The 25,451-nt window shown below is 39.1% G+C and overlaps 2 protein-coding genes across 2 annotated transcripts; one reads left to right on the top strand and one right to left on the bottom strand.

Moving 5' to 3' along the window:
• Positions 1 to 1,014: 1,014 nt before the first annotated feature.
• On the bottom strand, positions 1,015 to 3,855 carry chst3a (carbohydrate (chondroitin 6) sulfotransferase 3a; the record flags this gene model as incomplete). The annotated part of the gene is made up of 3 exons (XM_079229321.1): positions 3,764 to 3,855; positions 2,701 to 3,252; positions 1,015 to 1,711 (listed from the first exon to the last, which is right to left on the bottom strand). The coding sequence occupies exons 1-3, from the start codon at positions 3,841 to 3,843 to the stop codon at positions 1,015 to 1,017; spliced, it is 1,329 nt and encodes a 442-aa protein (XP_079085447.1). The 5' UTR covers positions 3,844 to 3,855.
• Positions 3,856 to 11,728: 7,873 nt separating this feature from the next.
• On the top strand, positions 11,729 to 23,754 carry cdhr1a (cadherin-related family member 1a; the record flags this gene model as incomplete). Its single annotated transcript, XM_079229446.1, has 17 exons — positions 11,729 to 11,807; positions 12,861 to 12,956; positions 13,484 to 13,629; positions 13,777 to 13,827; positions 13,915 to 14,004; positions 14,170 to 14,256; positions 14,955 to 15,071; positions 15,698 to 15,841; positions 16,516 to 16,594; positions 16,680 to 16,780; positions 16,899 to 17,102; positions 17,882 to 18,034; positions 18,139 to 18,303; positions 19,201 to 19,268; positions 21,325 to 21,553; positions 21,644 to 21,901; positions 23,215 to 23,754. 17 exons carry the CDS (start codon positions 11,729 to 11,731, stop codon positions 23,752 to 23,754), a joined length of 2,607 nt encoding a protein of 868 aa, XP_079085572.1.
• Between the last annotated feature and the right edge of the window lie 1,697 nt (positions 23,755 to 25,451).

Consider the following 25,451-nt stretch of genomic DNA (forward strand, 5'->3'; position numbering starts at 1 on the left):
AAAGTGATAGGCCACATTATTACAGTTACATACGAACATTTTATACATTAGTTGGCACCCAAAACATCAGCATATACACAAATCTCACGACTAATACATTTAAAGGGGGCGTATTTAGAATTTTTCAGGGTTTAATATTTCTGGTGATTTTATTTCTTTGAGTTGTGAGGTGATTTACAAAAGTGGCTACTGCCTTTAAGGAAAAGCAACACGTGTACGGTAAAGACACATGTAGGTATCTCAAGTAAAATATTTATTTCATAGCTATATATATTCTCATGAGCATTATATATCCATCTTAATTTGCCTCTTTTTATGGTATAAGGAGAATTGCTTTAAATGGCATTTGGTTAAATACATCAAAGATCATTCTGTATTTTCACAGTGACATATGAATGAATACTCCTTGTGAAGACACCGCAAATTGCAATGCCACATTCACTTCACCTGAGTCAGATATGTAAAGCCCTATTAAAGCACACCAGGACTAATGGAAATCAATTCCATCTGTTGCCTAGTTGAGTACAGATGAATCAAAAGACAGGCTGAATTAGGCAGAATGAAGCACAATCGTCATGGACCCTATGAACAGAAACATCTTCTCTTTCAGACTCAAACAAAACACATACTGTACCTTTTCCCTGAATGTCTAAACATGATCAACTATCAATACAATCTTACATAAGAATCTCTTACAAGTCAGGCTTGAAATCTATGCTTGTTTCATTTTGAATGAAATACAAAGCGCCACAAAGCTTGAGTACCAGGCTTTTTAGTGAACGCAGTATGTAAATAAATACTTTCTTTCTCAAGTGGCTCTTCATCTGTCACAATGAGGCACATCATTGGTGAGTATGAATATTATTTTATGGCCCAAATCTTACCGTCAGCAGTAAAATATTTAGTGTCTTTTTACAGCACCTTTGCGTTCTAGTTTTGGTCTGTGCAATAATGGCTTCTCATGGATCCGGTCCATCGTTTTGCAAATTCACAGCTACATCTTTGACCTCTCGATTAATGAAATTGTTTATCTTCAAGCAAACTAATGGACTTATTGATCAGTGTTTTTTCGTCATCTACAAATCTGTACCCAAACATCTTCATGGTCGGACCACACACTCTCTGCACTACCTGAGCCAGTGTGAAGGGAATGCTAAATCTCCATTTCTCTGCCTGCTCTGATGAATTCTTCTGCGTGGAGTAGATCCCGCTAGCTTCCCGTGTGGTCTGGGTGTTCCTCAGTATCCACTCCCTAGCTTGGGGACTAAATGGTACCCCTGTGAACCTGTACATTTCCTCTGCCTTCTGCATGGGGTAGCGGGCAATATCCTCATAACGCACCAACATGTAGCGTCTCCTCAGCCAGCGAGGTTGGCTCAGTCCCACCTCTGCTGACATCCTAATCTGGTCGCAGTTTCCTTTGAGCCTCTTCACCTCCTCATCATCTTCGGGGACCTGGCCGTCCTGCGCCCAGGTCTTCCACGTCTGGTACTTTGAAGAGAAAGCCACCATGCGGGATGCTAAAATGGCACGTGGATCTCGAACGAGCTGGATCACTCTCACATCAAGGCGAGGATCCTCCACCAAAGGCTGCAATGTATCCAGCTGACGCACACGGACAGTTTTAATGGCGTGGTGTTGCTTGGAGAGGCAGGATTCAGATGCAAGGGTCAAGTTCAGTGGCCCACACCGACGAGTCTTACAGTGATACCTAAGACAAGAGAGGTATAGTTTATGTATGATTATATATATTTCATAGATGTCTTTCATAGAGTTGCAAAGAGGGAGGAATAATGTCAGGCATCTTGGATTTTTAGGAACACAAGCTTGGATGGGCATGACTCCCTAGAGGTGTTTTGGTAAGTGGCATCTAATCACCAAGCAACATTTTGTTAACATTAGTGCACTTTTTCTTTTCTGACAGAAACCCGCCCCTTCATCAACCCTTCATTAATCGCTAACCCAGAAGATTAGTATCTAACATGTAGGGGTGCTGTGGTTGAAGTGCCTAACAAGCCGCCAAGCTGCAACGATAAACGAATGCACAAACGAACCACGATGGTGCTTGCATTGTCGAAGACACATGCAGCCACTTTAGTCTCTGCCGAATCATTTAGTTTAGCTGTGAGGTTGTCAGCTGAGTGTCTGCCTGGTTTACACTGGGTGGGTTTTGCAAGCCCTGCGTAACATGGGGGACTATCCAGTCAAGAGAGAGCATGTGTATGATGATAAAGTATGTGTACAAGTTATTTTTTGGTGAATACATTCTACAACTTCTCAAAACTAAAGCCAAGTCCCCTGTGTTTTGCTTACCACCTGTTGATCAAAGTGAAAGTAGTTATTCTCAACTTATTTTACCTAATATTTCTTTTAAGAGTTAAACTGAAAGCATAAATCCGTCTTCTTATTGTCAGTTAACGGTTAAATAGTTAATTATTAACATCCCCCGTTAACATGACATACACATATTGTATTGTCAAATTATTCAGGGTCTTCTCGATTTCTATGTAGAAGAACATTGAGGATATCAAATAAAAGAAAACTTTCACACTAAATCATACCAAAAAATGAAATTATATTATTAAATTATTCCTCTTTGCAACTGTATCACAGTTCAATTCTTGTTACTGTATTTTTTCAGAATCAACCCACATTGTAAACTTGATCAACAAAAGTGAGTTTCTAGAGAATGTACAATACCTTTCAAAAACATCTTTGACTACAGGACTGCAGACAGATTCATTACAGAGCGACAAACTCGACTCTCTGCGGAAAAGAGCCGGGGTAATGTGGTCCTGAGGTGCGGGAGAGATGAACTTCTCGAGGGGAGAGAAATCACACAGGAAGAGCCCCTGGAGTACATCCCGGTAGATTCCTGCCAACACTGTTCCGTTGTTTGCCTCGGAGGCCATGGTCAGCATGCGCTCGACGTGCCACAAAGGCTCAAACAGGTAGAACATTTTCTCCCCGTGCTGGTTGAAGAATTCCCCCACAAATGAGGAACCTGTTCGCGTGGTGGCCATGAGTAAGATGTGCTTCTGGCCGCCGTTAAATCTGTAGGAGTCCAAGTCTTCTAGTTCTTCCTCCTCTTGCTCATCGGAGAGACTTGAGTAATTTGCTTTTGCACCGGTGAGTTTCAAGAGGAGCATTTTGAGCATCGTCAGGGAGCCATTTTGTGTTGTGTTGCTGTAATCCAGTGGAGTCTGTGGGGTCTGCTGTGGAATCGGCCTCTGGATCAGTTTATCAGAGACCCTAAACAGATAGAGAGGCTGGATTAGCAGTATAAACAACCGAGGTAGGTCTTATATTTTACATTTTGCTTACACTTTGACATGGAGCTGTATGTTTGAGTTACAGCAACAGACCCTTAAGAGAAATAGATGGGAAACAAATTGATTCACTTTCTTTCTGAGTGACATGAAAAGCAATACCATTAGCATCTGAGCGTGGGATCAATCTTATCATATAACTCAGCAGGAAAGTCAATAAGCGTATTTACCTCAATGTTATTCCTTTTAAAGCAGTTATTCTCAACCAGTAGGCCGAGCCACGAGGCTACACCTCCGCCCAATCTCTGCAGACCACTAACATTTTTTACATTTTTAGATATTGAGAGAGAAGCTATAGACACAGAAGGCAAGAGACAAGGCCCGGCACAGATGTCTTTCGAGAGAGGCACTTCTCAAATCGCATAAGTGTGGTTCCATCCAAAGGAATACATTTCTCCTGTGACTTATTGACAGATTGTTCTTTATTCTCTTACCTTGATAGGATGTTGCTTTCCTTTTCAATGATGACCAGGGCCACGATACAGATGAAGACAATTGCATATTTGGTCTTCATTCTTGAGTCCTGGCTTCGTAACTGGACGTCTTAGAGTCTAGTCTGCGTGCTGCTCATAGCTCGTCATGCAGAGGCTAAAGCTTCATTCTGCAATAAGAAAGACACTTCAATAAAGACAGAGATATGCAACATAGATGTGATTCCCGGTGAGTGTGTCTGGCTTTAGTCTTGAGAACCCTTCTGTAGGTAAATACAGTATAAAGCTGAATAAGACATAAAGAATGTATGTCCAACACTACCATGAAATCATACAAAAGACATATTGGATTAAGTTGAAGACATAAATCATGAAAAAAATGGGAGAGAAACTTAATAATTAATTTAATAATTTCTCATCTTAGCTCAAAACAACAGTTGCATTGATCTGAAACCAGAGGAATGTCCAGCAGTTTGCGCAACGCACTGCTTTTTTAAACTTGTTTGCCTCATAAACCCAGACGTCATTGCTTTTCGGTCGAGCTTGGGTCGGTGATAAAGAAGAAGACGGATGAGAGGGAGGGAGTTCATGTAAACAGAGCTTCACTGTGAAACCTTCCACATGGCACTGAGTCAGGGGACACGGTAAAAAGAACTTCAAGCGCTGTGTGATTTCAACACCCCACTCTCCTTCACATGAACTGTGTTGCTGAGGTGCACCATTGTACAGTTACACACAACTGTATCAGTATTGGGAATCAACAGATTGGCAAACATTTTTAGAAAGCCGTTAAGACGCAAGCCTCAACATGTCGACAGCAAAGTGATCTTATGAGGCATATTTTAATTGGAATCGGCACAAAGATGCAGGGCAAGTCAGAGCATGGTATCAAAACCAGATCTTGTATCATTAAACGTAGTATAGCATCTCGTTGGCTGTTTTCTGGCAGATTGTTATTAACTATGAGGAGAATATGTTTTGCATTTAGAGAAGAAAATTGTTCTTTTTCCGTCATAATTTAAATGTCTGCAAAGCACCAGCCTCAGGTAGCCAACCAGAATCAGACGGGTTACCATGAGGCATAGTATTGCGGGAGTTCAGTTTAAAAGAATTATTGTAGTTTTAACATATTTTTCCAAATGGTGTCACGTATGAAAAGAGCCAAAATGAACACTGTAAGCGGACCACTTGATCACTATAAGCGATTTCCACTATAGTATCCTTCCCATCCTTTGGGAGTATATTGTGTTACTCTGCCACACATTTAAAGGCTATCTAAGCAACCTGAGCTCATAAATATTGAGGCAAATCAGTTAGGAAGACAACCCACAGTTATGTAGCCTCCTGATTTGTGTGACATTAATCCCCCGAAAGACCTTTGAACAAATTAACTATTCTGACATAATTTGAAATGATTCAGTACAACTAATTTCTTAATTCCGAATACATTGTCAACTTTCATGTTACTGAAAAATAAGTGTAGTCCACACACACACACACACACACACACACACACACACACACACACACACACACACACACACACACACACACACACACACACACACACACACACACACCCCATTTGGACCTGTCAAGGCAGTGAATAATTTCTACAAAGCATATCATTAGCGGAGAAAGACACAGTTTTGTGGAGTGATTGTGTGCTCTGTAAGTAAATATCATCCAATTATCTGAGCTTAATACACCATAGCCGTCAAACTGTCAGGCTGAAGCACTTGAGCTGAGCACTTTTACATATTCAAGAGTCACTGGAGCGCTTGGCAAATCTGACTATCTGCTCAAGCAGAAACGCACATCACTCTGTTTATCATCTCACTACAAATTACATTAATGGCTGCCTTCAAAGCCTTGAAGCAGCATCTCATGGAGACACATGGAGAAGCTAAATTCTCACTGAAGGCTTTGCTGTTCATCCAGGGGGCTTATAGAGTAAATAATGAACTGCTATAGAATAAAAATACTGAAAACCGTTTCAATTTGTACTGTTCATCATGTATGTGATACATGGAATTGAGTTTGGTTGTCATTTGGAAATAAAGAAAACTACCCCCTATGTGTGTGTGTGTGTGTGTGTGTGTGTGTGTGTGTGTGTGTGTGTGTGTGTGTGTGTGTGTGTGTGTGTGTGTGTGTGTGTGTGTGTGGTTGTGGGGGGTCTGTGTGGTGCCTATTGAATCCTATAGCCCTCATTAGAGGGGGAGGGGGCATTCAATTCAGCAGCATTACCAACCACTGGACCAGAATGAATACAGACTAATAAATACTTCTGTTCACTATTAGTCTCTGATTCTTTCGAATATTCAAAATAAAATCTGGAAAACTGATTTTGGAGTAACTCACATCTCCAATAGAGAGAGTTATTGATTGTAGGAGACTAAGGCAGCCTACGTATTTGCGCAATCATCGTTGAAACCTGCACCATATCAGAAATGCACATCACATATATGGTTTGACAGCAGCGGGGAATAGTGACAGACTTCATTGTTATTCATATCGCGTTTTTTTCGTGCACGGCAGCAGGATGCTTTCCAGCTCTATACCGTGTGCCGGTGGCTCGGTAGGTTGTTGTTTCTTAAGCTTTGAGTCATTTCCTGCCAGAAAAGAAACCGAGATGTGCTGATGTTCGTGTATCGGATGTGACAAACCTTGAGCTGATCTCTCTCTGCAATCGAGCACAAACGTCCCTGATCTTGTGAGAAACTGCGTCGTCCCCTTCGTAGCATCTCGCTGCATTGTGTCGGACACGGACACACTGCTTCATTGTGTCCTCGGACGCGGGCTCCTCTCCTCTGCCGGATGAATGAGAGGCAGCGCGGAGGCGTCTTGCAGAAACACCGACATTAAAGGAGGGTCACACTGACGGCGAGCGAAAAAAAAAATGTGTATTGCAATTTTGATTAAATATTAACTTTAAAAAACAACAACTCTGTGCCACAGAGGTAATTGTTGAAATCCCCGACAACCCGACAGATAGATGCGGTAATTTGACTATAACATTATAGTTTTGTGTTTAAATATCATCGCTTCTAAACTTTCCCCAACTTTCCCCATGTGCTGGATGCCACTGCGCGAGCGAGCCGATTGTAGCCACGCTTCACGTACCCCCGCTCCCTGCGTGGGACATCCTGTGCAGTCGAGGTCACGTGATCCTAAAACACACTGCAATTATGTATGAAGACCCCCCTTTGTTTGCACACTGTTTTAGTTATTTAAATCTCAAATAATTGCACGTCGTGAATGTTCCAACCTACATGTGTGTCGAGTTTGAAATACAATAGTCTCCTCGGTCAATTTAGGGATATTTGTCATAAGATAATACGATGTCTGTGTATTCCATGCATGGAAATGTAAGCATATGAAGGCATGAGCTCATGCAGACATCCTAAGATCAACACAGTTTAGCCCCTAGTGTACAAAGTAGTGTTATCTTAATCTTAACATAGGCTAGCCTAGTTGTTACATAAAAGATTCACACATAAAAGTTAAATAACAAACTTAAAAACAAAACGGCAAAACAAATTCCCTCAACATTTTGGGCTTTCAGTTTTACTTTATAACATTCTTCATGACTCATGACATGGACATGTGTGTTGACCTTAATAAGTTATATCTTAGTTATATATCTACTGCAATGTGAAACAGTTATGACCTGCTTCACATTGCACACAAACACCAACTATTAAAAATAAAATGTGATGAGCTTTAAGAACCTTGACGTTTTCTAATTTGGTTTTATTGTTTTATCATGTACATACATTGGTCCCTGCTAATCCAGATACATGTAAACATTTCTAAATATTTCCAAGCATACTTCACACTAGTAGTGTTTCGCCACTTGAGGGCAGCAGTGTAGAAGAGTATAGAGCACTGGAGCAGCGTATCAGAGAATGTCTGTCTGCCTAAGAGCACAGGCTTAGCTTTAGCACCAGAGGCCAACATGATGTGCGTCAGCATCATGCAAATTCACCTACAAAATATCAGTATCACCATATCACTTCTTTGCTATAAGGTGTATCATATTATGTATGTTGCTGAGTGACAACCACCAGCAAGGCCTCAAGGGTTTGTTATTGTTTTGTTTCTGCTGGTGTTCTTTTCAATCCATGATAGTAGTGTGTCATGTCTTTTAGGATGTTGCATGGTCCGTGGCTCTGTATTCACGCTGCTAGCACTCTCTGAGGTTTATGAAATGAAAAGGCTGTTAACCTACAGTATACTCTACATGGAGAGATTAAGGGAGTGACCTAGTTTTAGAGTGGACCAGGACTAAAAGCGAACCTCTGCCCTTGGCAAACCGCACTAGAGATTATCAATAATAATCCAAAATGGTAAAGCTGAATTGGGTGTCTTGACAAAAGGTGCTCTAATAGACAGAGTGATCCTTGTGACACAAGCATTATTCAAAGTTTCCTTTTCTATTTTTGGACCTGGTAAATCAAATTTATACAGAAACAGATATTTTAATGTATAATTTTACCAATACTTTACACTATGAAAACATTGGTTATTTAGAGATACGTTTGGAGATATATGATTAATACAATTGTGCTTTTTCACATACAGTATATGATTGGTGTATTTTTGGTATGATTGGGATTCTTGTAATCCAAAATGTTCTTGATGTTATAGTGAAACGTTTCAGAGATATGAACAGGGCCAGAGCCAAACTAATTCCACTTGCAGCTCTCTCCGTCAACATCGCTTCTTGATGAATGGCCAAAAATGTGCTCTCGACTTTAACCACATAACGTCATCACACACAGCAAACCCAAATGTCGCTGAAGGAAATACATTCTCAACCATAATACCATGTCTTTTGGAGTTCAAATACATTTAAATACTTAAACATTTATTATATAATGAGAAAATAAACACATATGGTACACAACTGTTTTAGGTTGATTTTAAATAACACTAGCCCGTATCTTATAAAGCCTTTTTATCTTCAACCATCCTGAATTATATATATTTTAAAGCCACACCCCACCCATTGATGAGGGCATACCTGGTGTCCTTCCCTACAATTTAAATCACATGACTTCTCACAAAAGGCAAGGAAAGGAAACTTGATTTATGCAGCACATTTCATAAACAGAATAATGTCAATCATTGAGACAAAAAGGGGAGGAAAATAAAAAAGCAACAAAAAGTAAAATATCATGAAAAACATTACAAAAAAAGATGAGAGGAAAGACAACAACACTTTTAATTAGTGTGTAATTCAAATTGATGGCAGACAAATATGTTTTGCTTATATTTGAAAGTAGTTCATGTTAAAGAAAGACTGAGATCCCTGAGAAGTTTTTGGGCAGGTGTGAAGAGCATAGTAGATAAAAGCAGGTGAGCCATGTTAGTCAATGTTTAATTCTAGGAGCAGTCCGGTGCCAGCTAACCTAAGCTGAGTAGGTCGATGTTGGAGCAGAACTGTTTCATGTGTTTTAGTCCCAGAGACAGATGGAAGAAGGAAATATGTTATGTGTTTCATCCTTTGCTGCTCTTGATTCCTTGAATTGTGTTTGTTTTCATGTAGATGCTAAACCCTTTAAGGGGCGATGTAAGAGGCCCATGTGGGAAAGGGAACATGATTCGAGACATGGTTCATTTGTGTCAGTATCTGATCTCTACTGATACTGTCAGGTACACTAAGACCATTCAACCCAGATGCAGCAGCAAGCTGAAGTGATGAGCATCTCCCTGAAATTTCCCTATGGACAGCCTCGTGGCTCCGCCCTCAACAGGAACAAAGAGGTCAGCATGCCGCTGTGATTGAAGGCACAGGATTAGAAACTAAGAAGATGACTACAGATGAGCAGTGAGCTTTTATCCGTATGATGTTTTGCAGTGATCCCTTGCAAAGACACTTGCGCATTTAAGCTTCAGTGTCAGGTTTTTACAATAGAATATATACACTGCACACATCTGAGGATTTAAACATGTCTTAACAAATGTCACGTTGACAGATGATACAAAATATAATGTTTTTGTAAACTCACATAATGTTGCACACTTTATGCAACATATCCACCAAAGAAAGGCAACATTGTCTGTGCTCATTGTGCTTTACATGTATGTCTGATGGAGCATGTGTACCACAGACAGGCTCTGTGCATTACAAGATGAGGAGAGATTAGAGCACAGTGGGTTAATCTTTCAACCAGCCATCTGCCAGGACCATGAGAATTAAACCTGAAGCCACGGGCTTGACCACCAACATACAGAAGTAACCTGACAGGTGATTTTTCCTGGTGAATATATTGTGTGCCCATTGTGTAAAAGTTATTAATATTTGGCTTCAAGGGACATATAAATCATTGATTTATCTTTGACTATGTTGCTGTCTGGACTCACCATGTTTCAATTCTGAAGGGTACGCTGGACAGTTGTATGCTGCCAAAGGTCACAGATCATAAAGCATACACTACGACACAACTAAATGAACGTGTGTGTGTGTGTGTGTGTGTTGCTTTTTTACTCCCAGTAACCATGTGCCAACTTACAATTTCCGAAAGCACAATTTGTGCAGCAAGCAGCCACTGAGCTCATGCTATATACTTCTACTAGCACCACTCAGATTATAAAGTAGATTTAACTTCAGTATGAGAATGGACTGTAAAAGTTTTTTTCATGTGTGTAAATCCTCTTGCACGGACAGTTGTTCTGTTGACTTATTTTTGTTTTCAATAGGAATGGCAACTGTATCTGTAAACATTTATTTGATTGCAGATCACAACATTTTTTAACACTGCAAATAGTAAAACATATATTTTTAGATTTATTAATGGTGCAGTGTGGGTTTGGCGACATCAAGTGATATGTTTGCACATTGTGACCAACTGAAACTTCTCCTGTGTGCCAAACCTGTAGGAGAACTACGGTGGCCGACACAGATGATCCTTTTCAGAACCAGTTTTTTGTTTGTCCGTTCTGGGCTACGGTAGAAACATGGAGGCCGGCTCCGTGAAGAATAATCGCACCATTTGTAGATATAAATGACACAACGATTCTTATTGCAGGTGCACGAAAGAAAACATACATACTAATATTATATTCAGTTTCTTCCAATAGATTGACATAAATGCTACTCACTGTTCCTTTTTTTTATGTTTGAATAGAATAGAACTGGGTCAATTGAGACACTTTTTGTCTGAGTTATTGGGAAAAAAGTGAATTTGCACATTTACAAGAGATTCCTTCTGGGTGGTTTTAGATTACAAAACAAGATTAGCAAACAAGAAGATTAGCCATCTTAAGTGCACAAAATACTATTCAAAATGACGGTGTTGGTCACAGCAATGTATGTAAAATAGGTCAAAGACAGATCACAGAAGTTACTTTTAATACAGAATGATTTATCATGAAAGAGTTACACACTTTCTATGAGGTACAATTCAGTATAGACTGGGAGGCTGTTATTACAATATTGTAAATAAGTTCAATGGTATCACAAGCTAAATATAATAATAATATATACGTATATATACATTAAAGTTTAGCCAGGAGTTTATATCCTGTATCAGACTGTAAAATAGTACTGAATTTGACATTTGCATAGCCATAATATTTTGACAGTTTAGCTTCTTACCTTCAGACAAAAGCATCTCTTCCATGACATAATTATATAGTTTTTCCAAGCTATTTAGCCTTGATCAGAAAATTGCATGTTTGTTTATTTATTATTTCTACTAAAAGCTGTTGACCAACATCAAAACCCCCACGCATTGACAAATATACCTGCACATCATCTGCAAAGTTATTGTTTTGACAGAGCTTTCTCCTGTGCATTGGTGGTTGAAGAAGCCCAGTTGAAGACAGGAGTAACTCTTAAGATGAGTCATTGGATTAGCTTGTGAGCATCTGCCTTTCGCCTTCTCCAGTCACACAGGAATACCTGAGAGCTGATTCTTATGTACAGGACTCTCAACGGAGCTGTCTTCATGGTGCGGTTTCATGACTTCATTCTTTAGGATGAAGAATGTAAAGATATTACATTTTCCACTGCTTTTTGTGTTTGTGCACCCCTGCTTTGGTGAGTTTCACTTCTTCATTTTCTGCTTAACATTTTTGTGATCGTAAACGCTGTTCAGATATATTTGACAGCCTTTGGGTTGATGGTTGTAAATTGTTCTCAGTTCATAATTTAATTATATTCAGTTTTCCTTTCATTCACATTATTTCCTAACCTGGTTCGTTGCTCTTGTAATATGTGTTTTCACTTTGTATGACCGCCATACTGATTTATTTAATTAGTTTAGATTTGGTTTCAATATTCAGTTGGTCGTGATATTCTAAAGAACAAAAGCGTTATTTATGCCACGAGAGATCACAGGGTATATATATATATATATATATATATATATATATATATATATATATATATATATACAGAGTATAGAAAAGGTATTGTAGGAGGTTGATGTAACTCACCTGTAATCCCAATCAAACTGACTGAGCTTGGTTTATGTCCCTTGTTGTTAAAGCAAGACTATATGTAACTTCGATGGTTACCGGACTAAAAAGACAAAAAAAACAATATCTAGCATTAATTTGCTAACATTAGCCACCACAACCTTCTGGTCATACTGTTTGTGTGGGTGTGTTTTGAAGCTTAGAATTTCAATTTATAAGAGGACAATTATGTGTTTTTTGTTCTAGTTTCACGTCAAAGTGAATTACACTATACTTTTGAACTTTTATTAGGTTTGGCATAAACATACAATTGCGTCATCAGAGCATTTATATAAACTAATATGGTATATATTCCCTCTATGCAAAGACATTGTAAAAAGTGAACATGTACATAATGCTAAACACCAAAAAAGCTTACAAGCCACCATAAACAGATAAAAAGAAGAAGGTAAAAAAGAAACATTGCAAAACCAGAAAAAAGTAACAACAAAACAATAAAACAACAAAACAGCAAAAAAAAGAAAGAAAACTTCAGTCAGCTAATAGTAAACAATGTCCGTATAACACAAATAGAAAGTACAGCAGCATACAACCCATGCCACAGCAAACACAATATTTGTACTTCTCCAAAACGTTCAAGCTTTTAACGATGGTTTCACTTTAATGTCCTTAGCATATGCAGACTTTGCCCCTTTTTTCTACGACAATGGACCCTACATCTACAATGGGAACCTGGCACTGTTTAGCCTCTCAGAGGACACGGCTGTTGGTAAGTTCAACCTCCGACATGCAGCACATTTAGTGTGAACAGCTAATAGGATGGTGGAACAACCAATTATGAAAAGTACATGTTTTGGCTGTCAATATTTGGGAGTCCAAGATGTTAAATAGTCTTTGATAGCTGAACAGGCGTTGTATGGCAGGTACATACTCACACTAACATGCTCATCTGCTGGCACCACCTGTTGATGTGAGGAACAATATGCTGGCTGTAGGTTTGTTGCAGCTGTTTCTCAACACCTTCCAGTCAGGGTACTTATTATTACTTTACTGCTGGATATTGTGTCTCAGTCTAGTTTGCTCCACAGCAGTTTGTCCCAAACAATGGGTTTACTATACTCCTTGATTGTTGGTTAAATGCTGGTTAATTTTGCATTTGGAGCCAGTATTAACAAGTGATCTTCTATTCTTGAATTTGGAAAAGCAATGTACATACATACTGTATATATACACGGTACGTTTTTGCACCTCCAAATATGTCTGAACCAGTCACTAAATTATGAAATGTTATTTCAGGTACACAGATCTATTGTCTCAATGGCACAGACCCTGAGGGACAGGAGGTGAGGTATGGCCTTTCCTTTGATCCGGGGTCCAAAGAATACTTCAGGGTCGACCCCAAATCTGGAAACATCACATTGGTGGAACAGCTGGATAGAGAGGTACATTTAACATAGGTATCAGAGGACACTAGAACAAATGGTCAATTTAACTGTTTATGGAAACTTAAAAAACCTTTAAAAAAACTGAAAAAAAAACATTTTCCTCATGTTTGTCTTCATATCAACTGGTTTTCTATTTCTGCTCAGAAACTAGATTCTATTGACGTTCTTGTCAGCATCACAGATGGAAAAAGCAAGGTAAGGATTTGGTTCAGTGTGCGATTATGCTGTTTAATACCATCCCTTATAATATAATACAGTTTTTTTTTTCATTCTTCTTGTTAGGTTGTGGAAAGAGTCACAGTATTTGTAATGGATGCAAATGATGAAAAACCTGAATTCCAAAACATGCCGGCAATAATTGATATCCTGGAAGTAAGTTAAGCCAAAAGTGTATACTATGAACCTGAAGTGTCGCTCTCTCTGCATAAAATAAAAAGGACAGTATATTATTTAAAAAAATATAAAAGTACATATGCATAGCTTCAGTTCTTTTTCAACCTTATGATGGTGTGACTTGAATCATGTTCTGTGTTTTAGACAACTGAGTCGGGCAGCAGCATCTACAATGTAGAGGCAGTGGACAAAGACACAGGCTCCGGAGGCTCAGTCACCTACTTCCTCCAGGTATCACTTGGCCCACTCACACACCTCACACACAACTCACTCTATAAATACAGAAACTAAATGAGAAATAAGCAGCACAAAAACAACATTTTTTAGATGCTCCCTATATGAAAATGCCAGCTCCAATGTTAATCTGCTTGTCACGGAAATAATGTATAGATGTTGTATAGATGTACTGATAACGAGGTTAACGTCAGTTGGATTATTCCAGTGCTCATGTGTGCATGTGCCTGAACATGCTGGAGTAGTTATGACGATGGGGATTAAATCACAATTACATTTGTGTCAGGTATTGGAGGCTTAGAGGGCTGCTTTGGCCGGGGTGGCAGAGAATGTTAGTTTGCACTTTGGGCTATTAGGACTAAAGAACAGCTGGCCTGGAGTGACAGTGACAACTGAGGCCCTGCACATCTGGACACAGCAGCTTTCACCTGCCTGCCATGTCCTTGAGCATATGTGCTCTTTACATCCAGATGTATAGAGAGATGGACTCTATGCATGATGCGGCCTTTAATTCAAGTGGCTGTTGAGTTCTTTTATGCAACCATCTGACCACTTTTCATGATATCTCACGTGAGTGGTTGTAAATGGGGTTTAGGGGGTTTCAGCGACAGGCTTTTACTCATGTGACCTAAAAAGTGTGTGTTTGTGTGTGAGTGCTTTTAAAATCCTGCTTTTTGTCCTGTTTTCTGTTACAGAATCCTCAGTCCACTTTGTTTGCCATAGACAGACATAGTGGTGTCCTGCGCATCAAATCTGGAGAAATGTTGGACTATGAAAAAACAAAGACACACTTTGTCACTGTCATTGCAAAGGTAATACAATAGGTGCATCACAACTCATTAAATGTGTCTGTTGTGCAATAGAGTACTTTCATCTTCCAAGTCAAAAACAAGTACCCTGTGGAGTTTTTTCTGCTATTTTATATTGTGCCAAGGCATGGCTAGCATGCATGGATGTAAACAATGTAGGTTTAAAAAATTCAGCTTTGAAAATGTTTTATCAGGAAGGAATTATATTCAACACATTTGGTTGGGCTCAAGGATCACTAAATACTTTTAAGAAACACTGACTGTAAACAAATGTGTGTTTATTTTGTGCTTAAAATAGATGGAACTCATTATTTCCTAACCTGGTTCGTTGCTCTTGTAATATGTGTTTTCACTTTGTATGACCGCCATACTGATTTATTTAATTAGTTTAGATTTGGTTTCAATATTCAGTTGGTCGTGATATTCTAAATAACAAAAGCGTTATTTATGCCACGAGAGATCACAGGGTATATATATATATATATATACAGTGCCCACATTAGAAAATGATAAACATTACAAAACATATTTAAAAAATAACGTTAACATTTACTCTTCTGTATACTCCTGACTGGACAGTAAGTCTTTCTTACAAGGTTTATTTAAACTGCACATTTCTTATGTTGCAGGATGGTGGTGGCAATTTGAATGGCAAGGAGCAGTTTATGGCGTCCTCTGCGACCCTGACGATCAACGTTATTGATGCACAGGACACTCCGCCATCTTTTATCGGGACACCATATTTTGGCTACGTTTATGAAATCTCAGTGCCAGTGAGTATGAAAACAACCTTCAGTGACTTTTTTCTTTGACTCTACCTCATAAGTAAAAACATTTCAGTTTGTATCCCAATTCTTCATTGCACAAGACTTTAAACATTTTGTTAAGTAAAATCTGCCACGTTTCTTTTGTATTACAATAAATGTACATCTTAAATGAACATCACATTGAGCACAGCATAGCAAGACCCAGGAACCCTAATGGTGAATGCAATTTATTTCTATGCTCACATTATGAATAAAAAGCACCACCAGACAGACAGACAGCATTATCTCAGATCACACAGCTTTAATTGCTGACATTTCTCAGTAATGTCCCGGCTGCTTTCTTGATAGCTTTTCTCGCAGCAGGTGAACACCACATTATCTCCGTCACAAAATGTCACTGCAGTCATAGAGAGAGAGATTACACGCTCTGACTTTCTTTCAAAGGGGAATAATTAGGATCATGACATTTTGATGTACATCTAAAGAACAATTAAATGTTAGGTTTGTTAGGTGTTTTGTAAAATATGAACCAGTATATCATCATTCTTTTGACCATGTTATGCAACCAAATACTGAGTTACATCAAGTTAGAGTTGTTATCTTGAACTTCTACCACTAATTATTAATCTCATTTCACTATTGATTTAAAAGCAAAACCTTTCTGATGATCTTTTCTTCAGGGATCTGAAATATTCACTGTTCTTGCCAAAGATGGCGATGTGGGAAACCCAAATCCAATCCGTTATTCCTTTGAGGACGGTAAGGATTTCACTCAAAGAACATTCAATTTATTTTGAAATGATTCGGCAGCGCTCATAGGTCTGTTGGTTGTTTGTCTCTCCAGGTGATGATGATGTTTTTAGCATCAATAAAACAAGCGGTTGTATCAAATTGCTGAGTCTCCCCATATATCTGAAGAGAGAAATCTTTAACATTAAAGTCAAGGTAAGTTGCAGTTCACAAAGTACAACTAGTCAGGTGAAACTGCTAGATTATGTAAATATCCCACAGGCTCAGTGATACATGTAGGCCGACCTGCATAACCTTTACCCCTGGTGTCCAGGCATCAGAAGTAAGTCCTGAAGGCAGACTCATGGACTCTGGGACGACCACATTAGTGATCCGTGTGGTGGACCTGAACAATAATCCCCCTACTTTCTACGGAGAGAACGGCCCTCAGAACATGTTTGAGTTGACCATGTATGAGCATCCACCGGAGGGAGAGATACTCCGGGGTCTGAAAATCATTGTCAACGACTCCGATCAGGTGAGGAAACCATTGACTTCCATCCAGATTATTTCATACACTGGCTGATTAGTATAAAATTAACAAAACTGTTGCTTTTTTCAGTGATGTTTTGCTGAGCAGTTATCAACGTTTAGCCCTGTTACAGTGTTATTGCTGTTGAAAGCTGCCTCAGTTAACCAAGAGAGAGCAACAGTGATTGCTATGATGGTTATGTTAAACTGATTATGTAATAACACTCATGTCCAACCAAATTACATTGTTATCTAATAAGAGACTGATTTAATCAACATTCATCGTGCCTTTCCGTCCATGAAATGACTTTAAGCCTGCCATTATCAGAGACAATCCTTTCAAAATTGCACAAATTTGAAAGTAAGCCAACACAAATTAAAAGGTGCTCTCTAGCTGTGCCATTTGTCCGCTTATGCAAGTCTCTTTGGGTTTCCAGCTCCTTGTATGAGTCTCATCCAAATGGCTGATGCTGATCCAAATGTGTTCTCTGATAATACTGTTACAACATCAGAGCGCGCTCTCTTATTCCAGCGATATTATGCTTCACCAGGAATACTACTGCTGCCACTGATATCCTATTGATCTCTCATACATCACTGTAATACATACAAAGCTTTTATAATGATTGAATGGACTGTACACTACATGGATTATACGTTATGTCTACGATAGCTTTGTGACAAATGCAGATTACTATAAATAGATCCAAGCATGTACAATATATCTGTCATTTTCACTAATGAGACATTCTGACTAATGTGATGATGTGTGTTGTTCTCTTGCAGGGCGCAAATGCTAAATTTAATCTTCGACTTATAGGACCGGGAAGGATGCTGCGAGTCGTCCCTCAGACTGTACTCAATGAGGCCCAGGTCACAATCTTAGTAGAAGACTCTGCTGCCATGGACTATGAGAAACACCATTTTCTTACATACAAGGTTAACATGCACACATCCCCCAACAACACTGTTACATCACCTGCATCTGCTTTGTATTGCTGCTCTTTTTCCATTTATTTATTCATAATCTGTCTCCTCTATAGCTACTTGCAGTTGAGATCGATACGCCCGAGAGATTCAGTGCCACAGCAGACATCGTCATTCATCTCCTGGACACAAACGACAACGCTCCCAAATTCTCCTCAGATTACTACATCGCCAGAATTCCAGAAAATTCACCTGGTGGCTCCAATGTGGTGTCAGTCACGGTGAGAGAGTCATCCTGTCTAAAAATACATGCCAACACCAATGTACGTCACTCTGAGCTAAAGATGAATGCTGAATTTAACAAAATGCCCTAGAGGGCCATTAATTCCCTAAATGTCGACTTTTTGAGCGGTGAGGGTTGGGATAATATGTGAAAACATAGATAAAAGCTAGGCGAGGTAAGCTGCCAGATGGCTATCACTTTCATTTTGTTGTGTAACACAAAATTCCCAGATTTTGTTCCCCCCTAATGCTCAGCAGCACATGCAGCTGCAGCACAAAAATGTGTGCAGAAATAAACACTTTTAGCAACATGTTACAGTGTCATTTAGTTTAAAAAAAATGTTTGCTATCATCCATCGCCCTTGCTGAGGCTCAAAGCAACAGGGGGGCTTGATGATAAATCCTGCCCTTGCACGAATGCCACAGAGGCTCATTTCCTTGATCCCAGGCAATTTCAATCAGATGAAAGAACAGCCAACAAGTGACCTTGGACATATTGAGACAGCAAACAGGCCTCCCTGCAGCGACAGACAGACAGACAGATGCCCATGACGATGTTCCTATGACGTCGAAAAATAGTCTTTTCATAGCTGACCCCTGCAATATCATCTTCCAATCCAGAACAGATTCATTCAGTGCACTGAGTCCATGGTGGCAGACAGTTCTCTTTCCTGCTTTAGTAAAGCGGTACAAATAAATCTAACATCAGTATTTTGAGGTTTATCAGCGGTATGACGTAGAAAGTAAGGATATGCCATAGCTCACTGAGCCACATATTGCACGCAAACTGCTAAAGAAGAACTGCAGATTTACTCTGACTGCTATTAAACTGACCTAAGTGTCTCAATCAAACTCAGAAAACTTTTTTCTCTTTAATGTTTTGTGTTTCTCCACAGGCAATAGACCCAGACTCAGGACCTTGGGGTGATGTGAAGTACTCCATCTATGGATCAGGCGCTGACTTGTGAGTATAAGAATATTACTTTAACTAAAATAAATAAATAATATGTTAGCACTCTGCCCCACCTTAAAAATTATCTCATTCTCTTAATAATATCAGCCTGTACAAGAAAAATACATATTTTATGTTGCATGTACAAGCAAACCATGTTTTCCATGTCCCGGACTACCTTTTTGTTGCCTCAGCTGACACTTTTTATTGGCCCATTATGTTGTGTGTAAACCCATTAAGTGCAGAAAATCAGGCGGTGACAGCAAATTAGAATAAAAACATTAAAAAAAAGTCCCACATGCTTATACAACGATATTAGCAGTTGATACCCTCAATATTTGTCAACAATAGAAAAACAGGAAATAAATTATATAGTTCAATATATAACAGATGTGGCTTTTTAATTATAGACCACTGAATACCTCCTACTGTGAAAACACAACTGCCTAAAAGAGTACTGTTCAGAAATATCACAGCAGATGTGTTTTTCATATTAGGACTTGGTTTAGTTTGGTTTGCGCTTTAGTCCCTTGGAGGATTTGCTGGTATTGTCTCTCATCTTGATGTTTATTAGATTTCCTGTTAGAAGTTTAACCTCTGGGGAAAAGGTCAGTGGTCCCTGTTCTCTGTTAAGAAAACACACAATATACCCTCAGCTTGCCTTTCCTTTCACATCACTACAGATAGTCTTAAAGATCACCTGCATATTGTAGAAAGTACATTTTAACCTGCATGCCTGAGGACCAAAATACCTGGATTTGGAAACAGTAAAGCAAAAGAAACATTACCCTGTAACATTCTGCAGCAACATAAACAGACAGGTGTATGTTAGTAGAGACTTGTTTAATCCCTCAGGGCTGTTCCCAATAAACCCTTGCTGTGTACAATGAAATGAAGGTAGTAGTAGAGTATTTTTGGACCTTTCAGTAGAGATTTTGAGCTCTGTAGCGATGAATTAGAGGAGATATGTGATGTCACATGGCATCCAGGAGAAGGATTTCCAAAATAAGCAGCAGAGAGAGATTTGTAAGCACTTGTTTATCTTAGTGCATGCTTGTTTGGTCAAAACCAGTTTTAAACTGTCACTCCAAACTGCCTCTTTAAAATTGGTTCTGAAGCAATAAATGTCAAACCTACTGCATCTGCGAAGTTATACATTTTATATTTCTGACTATACACTTCTTTCTTGTTTTTTGTTATTTACTATATCTTGTAGAGTACTACACAGGAGCATGCAGTCTTGAGCTTTGCCTTCGTGACCTCTATCTTTGTTAATCATTTAATGGGATTGGAGACGAAAATAGATTGTTTAATTCCGATTGTGACGAAGTCACTGTAGGGTAACTAAACAAGTGAAACAATCTTCCACTATACTTTAACAGTTAAATCTTTCATGACTAAAGTTAATTAACAGTGGTATCATCATGAACTATCGTTTTTAAAGTGCAGCATGTCTGGTTTGAAAAGAAAAGGAACTTAAAAAAAATGTATTCCGTCCAGCAGTAATAATAATAATAATAATAGCTAGGATTTATATAGCGCCTTTCATGAAACCCAAGGACGCTTAACAAAGACATAAATAAACATAACAAATGCAACAGTAGCTAGAGGACATAGGCTTTGGTGAAGAGGTGAGTTTTGAGGAGTTTTTTGAAGGTGTCCAGAGATGGTGTGTTGCGGAGCTCTATGGGGAGATGTTAATGTTATCTATTGTATTTTGCTCAGCTAGAAAGAAGTAACTTTGTACACTCCTAGTAGTCTCTCTTAAAGTTTAGACCATCTTTTTTGGGTTAGGGCTATCAATAGCCTAACTAATGGTAAATCTAAAGCACTGTAAATCTAAAGCACTGTAGGAAAGTCTTTCTGCTGTCCATCGCTTAACAATGGTGCTCTTAACAAATACTCACATCATAAAATAGAGTGTTTACATTCTCGGTAAATCTACCGGTACTCTTAGAAGAAAACAAAGGCTTCCATGCAAATGTTCAAGACTGTGTGGGAAAACATGGCTCACAATTGCATGCATAATACATTTGAATTATATGGAATAATCTTATCTCATTTACAGGTTCCTGATCCAGACTACATCTGGGATCATCTACACCCAGCCGTGGGCAAGCCTGGACGCGGAGGTGCGGTCCAAGTATAACTTCTATGTAAAGGCAGAGGACGCAGAGGGGAAGTACAGCCTGGCTGAGGTCTTTGTGACTGTGTTGGACCTGAATGACCACCCACCTGCATTCAATGACAACTTCCTGGAGAAGACTATGGTGATTGGAGCACTAGTGAAAATAGAGGTATTTGCTCTTTCATGATGTACTATGTCAGATATAATGAAACTCCAGAGTAAAGTCAAAACCATCATATTTTTACTGAAATACATCTAGGCTATAGACGATGATGCAGAAGTCCCAAACAATGTCATTGAGTACGCCATCATGAAAGCTGAGCCAGACAACAACATCTTTGACATTGACGCTGACACGGGGGAGATCATGCTCAAGTCCTACATCAAGTCCATGGCCATTATTCAGAACATCACCAAGCAGAGAGACTGCACCTGGTCGCTGGTGGTGCAGGCTCGGGACCGCGGCAAGCCTTCCTTCAGCACCACTGCGGTCATCAAGATCGACATCACTGAAGCTGTAAGTTGCCATAAAGTAGATGATTAGAAATACGTCAGTCAAACCCATATGAGGGGTCATATCTATATGCAATACGACTAGTGTGTGCAGAGTTGCAACCATTAGAACATCAGTGATTTATTGTGTTTGGAACAATAATGGCATATTATGCTGCTCTAATGTCATTCTAGTTGTAGCTACAGACAACTATAGTATTATATAGAAATACATTTTGTTTAATTTCATTATCATCAAATAAATTAACAATGTATTATTGAAGTATAGCTCTAACACAAACAACAATGTAATTTGTTCTGGTGAGTATGTGTGACTGCTCTTTTCCCCTCTATATTATTTTCTCCCAGTGAGTGATTATCTTTCAATCAGCGGTTTGTAATGGAAGCAAATGATCAAGTCTTGTAACATCTGATCAGTTAGTATGTGCAGCTTTTCTGCAGAATGATCCATTTCATCATGGCTAAAGTTAAAAATCAGTAGTCAGAAAAAGAAATCTGAATCTCACACAAATGCAATTGTCATGTTTTCAGGTCAAATCCAGATTTTTCTCATACTTCTTGGGCCTAAGGAGACGTCCAGGGGCTGTGTTTGGGATTTGTTTTACCGTTGTCACCTTCGCCATTTCATTGACAATCTTCATTTCAACTCTTATATACTGGAACTCTGTGAAAAAGTCCCGAATACAAGCTCAGGGCAAGATCAGAAAGATTATAAGGAGGCCTGTGCCGTAAATGAAGCTTGCCTCGAGATCATCGGCACAGCAGTACTGTAGCTTTTACTCAGCGGTACCAAGAATTTATAGCGATTCGTTTTCAAAGGATTTCGTAATAGAACAAGGCTGTGTCTGTAAAAGAGTACAGGAGCACAATTTTGTCATTGTCCCGTTTTGGGGAATTTAGTTCACATAATGACACCACAACGACCAGCAAAATAACCAAATTAGTTGTTATAGTTTTGATTTCCCATTAATTCATATTTTAATTCTCAGATGTTGGATGGTCTCAGCTATGTATGGGTTTCCCAGTCAACCTCTCTGATCTTGTCTTGACAGTATGAATAAACTATAAGTATTATTTGTAGTGTGTTTAATTTGTAAGACATTCACCAGGAATGAGACAAATATTAGTTTTCATACAAACAGTATTATGGCAGTAATTTAGTTTTGTATTTTACACCTCACATGACATTTTTAGCCAAATGATGAATACATGCAGTACTACAGTACATACACAGGATGATATTTAGAAGTTAATCTTTGTGTGACAGACATTGACTTCAGTCCCATGGATGTGAATTCTCCCTGTGCTCTTTTACAGACCCAACTCAGTGGGGGGCCTTTGGGATCATTTTTGATGCACAATAGAAACAAGCCTTTGCAAATCCTAGGCATGCTCGCTGGTGTCATTAGTCTCATGGTCATAGTTACAGTCATCATCTCCACTGCAACATTCATGCGCAACAAAAAGTCCAACCGGGTCCTGCCTAACCGCCGCGTGAGAAGGAGGCCACCGAAACAGCCGCCCTGGAACTTCAGAAACCCCTTCAAGGTACCAGAAACTCCCGGAGAGAAATTCAGAGTAGAAGAGGACGAGCCAGAGGTCATCGTGGAGAATGTCAACTATAACAACAATGTGACCGATGTTGTGAGACACTGGCCTCCGCCACCGTGCGCCCCATCTCTTCCACCCCCAAATTACATTCCAGGGGAGAGGCAGTGGGCGGTGCCAACCGTCTCAGCAACAGTGGCACCCAAACCTAGAAAGAAGCTAAATATGAACAGACAGGACACTGTGAACTTAGCGTTGGTCTCAGAGCTCAAGATGAGACTGGAGCAGAAGAGAATGCTGAAACACTGATTGTGCTTGACAAAACATTCTTACCTTAAGGTTCATTTAGTAGCTGTCCTGGAGCTTTTTTAGGATCTTTATCAGCAGATCCAGTCCCTGCAGGGGACAAAATGAAGACATTCAAACTTTACATTTTGTCCCAGAATGTGAAGGTCTCTGATAAAAAAGCTCTAGAACAGATGCTAAATAGACCTTAATATTATTTCGTCGACTGATGTTTTCAAGGTAAAAAATTAACTGTGAAACTCAACCCTGTGTGTGTGTGTGTGTGTGTGTGTGTGTGTGTGTGTGTGTGTGTGTGTGTGTGTGTGTGTGTGTGTGTGTGTGTGTTTTCACGGTAGATTAAATACACTGAAACAGCTTAATTCCTTCTGTATCAACAATGTAATGTTTATGTGGTGTAAAAGAATATCCCATCATAACAGATTCATCACCATTCATTGTTTGTTTCAGGTTTCTGTGTCGTTCTGTAATAGATAAATCCACCTTTTGAACCGTTTGTTGACACACTAGTGGCTTAAAGATTCTCACCCCAGATCCCTTGTCGGGAATGAAGTCATTCAGATTTCAACAAGCGAGACTGTTTGTTTATTTGGGATCCAACCAAGCTCCTTACAAGAGATTGCATGACACTTGAACTGACTAGAGATCAGCCCCATGGACGGGAACCGAAGTGATCACGTTAGAAGACCTTTAATCCTTCTGCGCAGGTGTAAAGCACTGGTTAGGCCCCTCTTTTGCAGCAGTCACGATATGTGTATTTTCTGACTTAAAGGACTACGATCTCATTTGTTTACTAATGTATCATGGTGGTTTATTTGTTTCATTTGGTGACTTTTTTTGCTGTCAAAACACTTGATTACTTCAAATAAAAAAATAAAATGTATTTGTTATTTAAACTGTGGTGAACGAAGTATTTAGATCATTGTACTCAAGTAAAAGAAGTAAAATACCCAAGTAAGCCCTTTGACTTTGGTAAATTCAAATTAGATGTCCTCATTATAGAGTGACCCAATGCTATTCTACTTCATTTGTAAATGACATACATACTGATGAAATTACTGAAGCAGTCCTTTAATGTTCATTGGAGGTGAAGCTCATCTAACTGCGTTATACTTTATGTAAAAGAGTACATCATCTTTACTAAAATGATAACAAGCTTTGTACATAAAATATGAATCTGGAAAGTAATTACAGCTGCCAAAGTAATGTATTACAGAAAGTAAAATCCTCTGAAACAAAGTTCCTCAAAATTGTAGTACAGTATTTGACTTACTTATGTCTTAAATGTACTTACTTTCCACAGCTGAATTTCAACTTTAGATGAATATGCAGTTGGATTATTGATTGTAGATAAATAATGCCTTTTAAAACATATTTTAGATTTTGACTCACGTAGTTGATTCAAATTGCAAATGTTCAGGTAGGCAGTGGGACAGTGAGCCCTAGCTGGCTACGACTGTCCAGGATTAAAACATGCTCAGATCATTAGTCTGGAGCCTTGGAGGCTCTGTGAAACACAGCTTTGTTAGCTTACATCACCAACACCTCCTTAATGAGCCTGCAAATATACTCTGCTGCCGCCTTCTGGAAAACGAGGAGAAGCTGCTATAGCCCAGGGTGAAAGATAAAGATGGTGTGAGAAAAGATTTGAGATCCGTGCTCCTCAAACGAAAATGATAATGACTCAAACGGAAGCTGTTATG

Source organism: Taurulus bubalis (assembly GCF_910589615.1).
Source record: "Taurulus bubalis genome assembly, chromosome: 14".
Classification (NCBI taxonomy): domain Eukaryota; kingdom Metazoa; phylum Chordata; class Actinopteri; order Perciformes; family Cottidae; genus Taurulus; species Taurulus bubalis.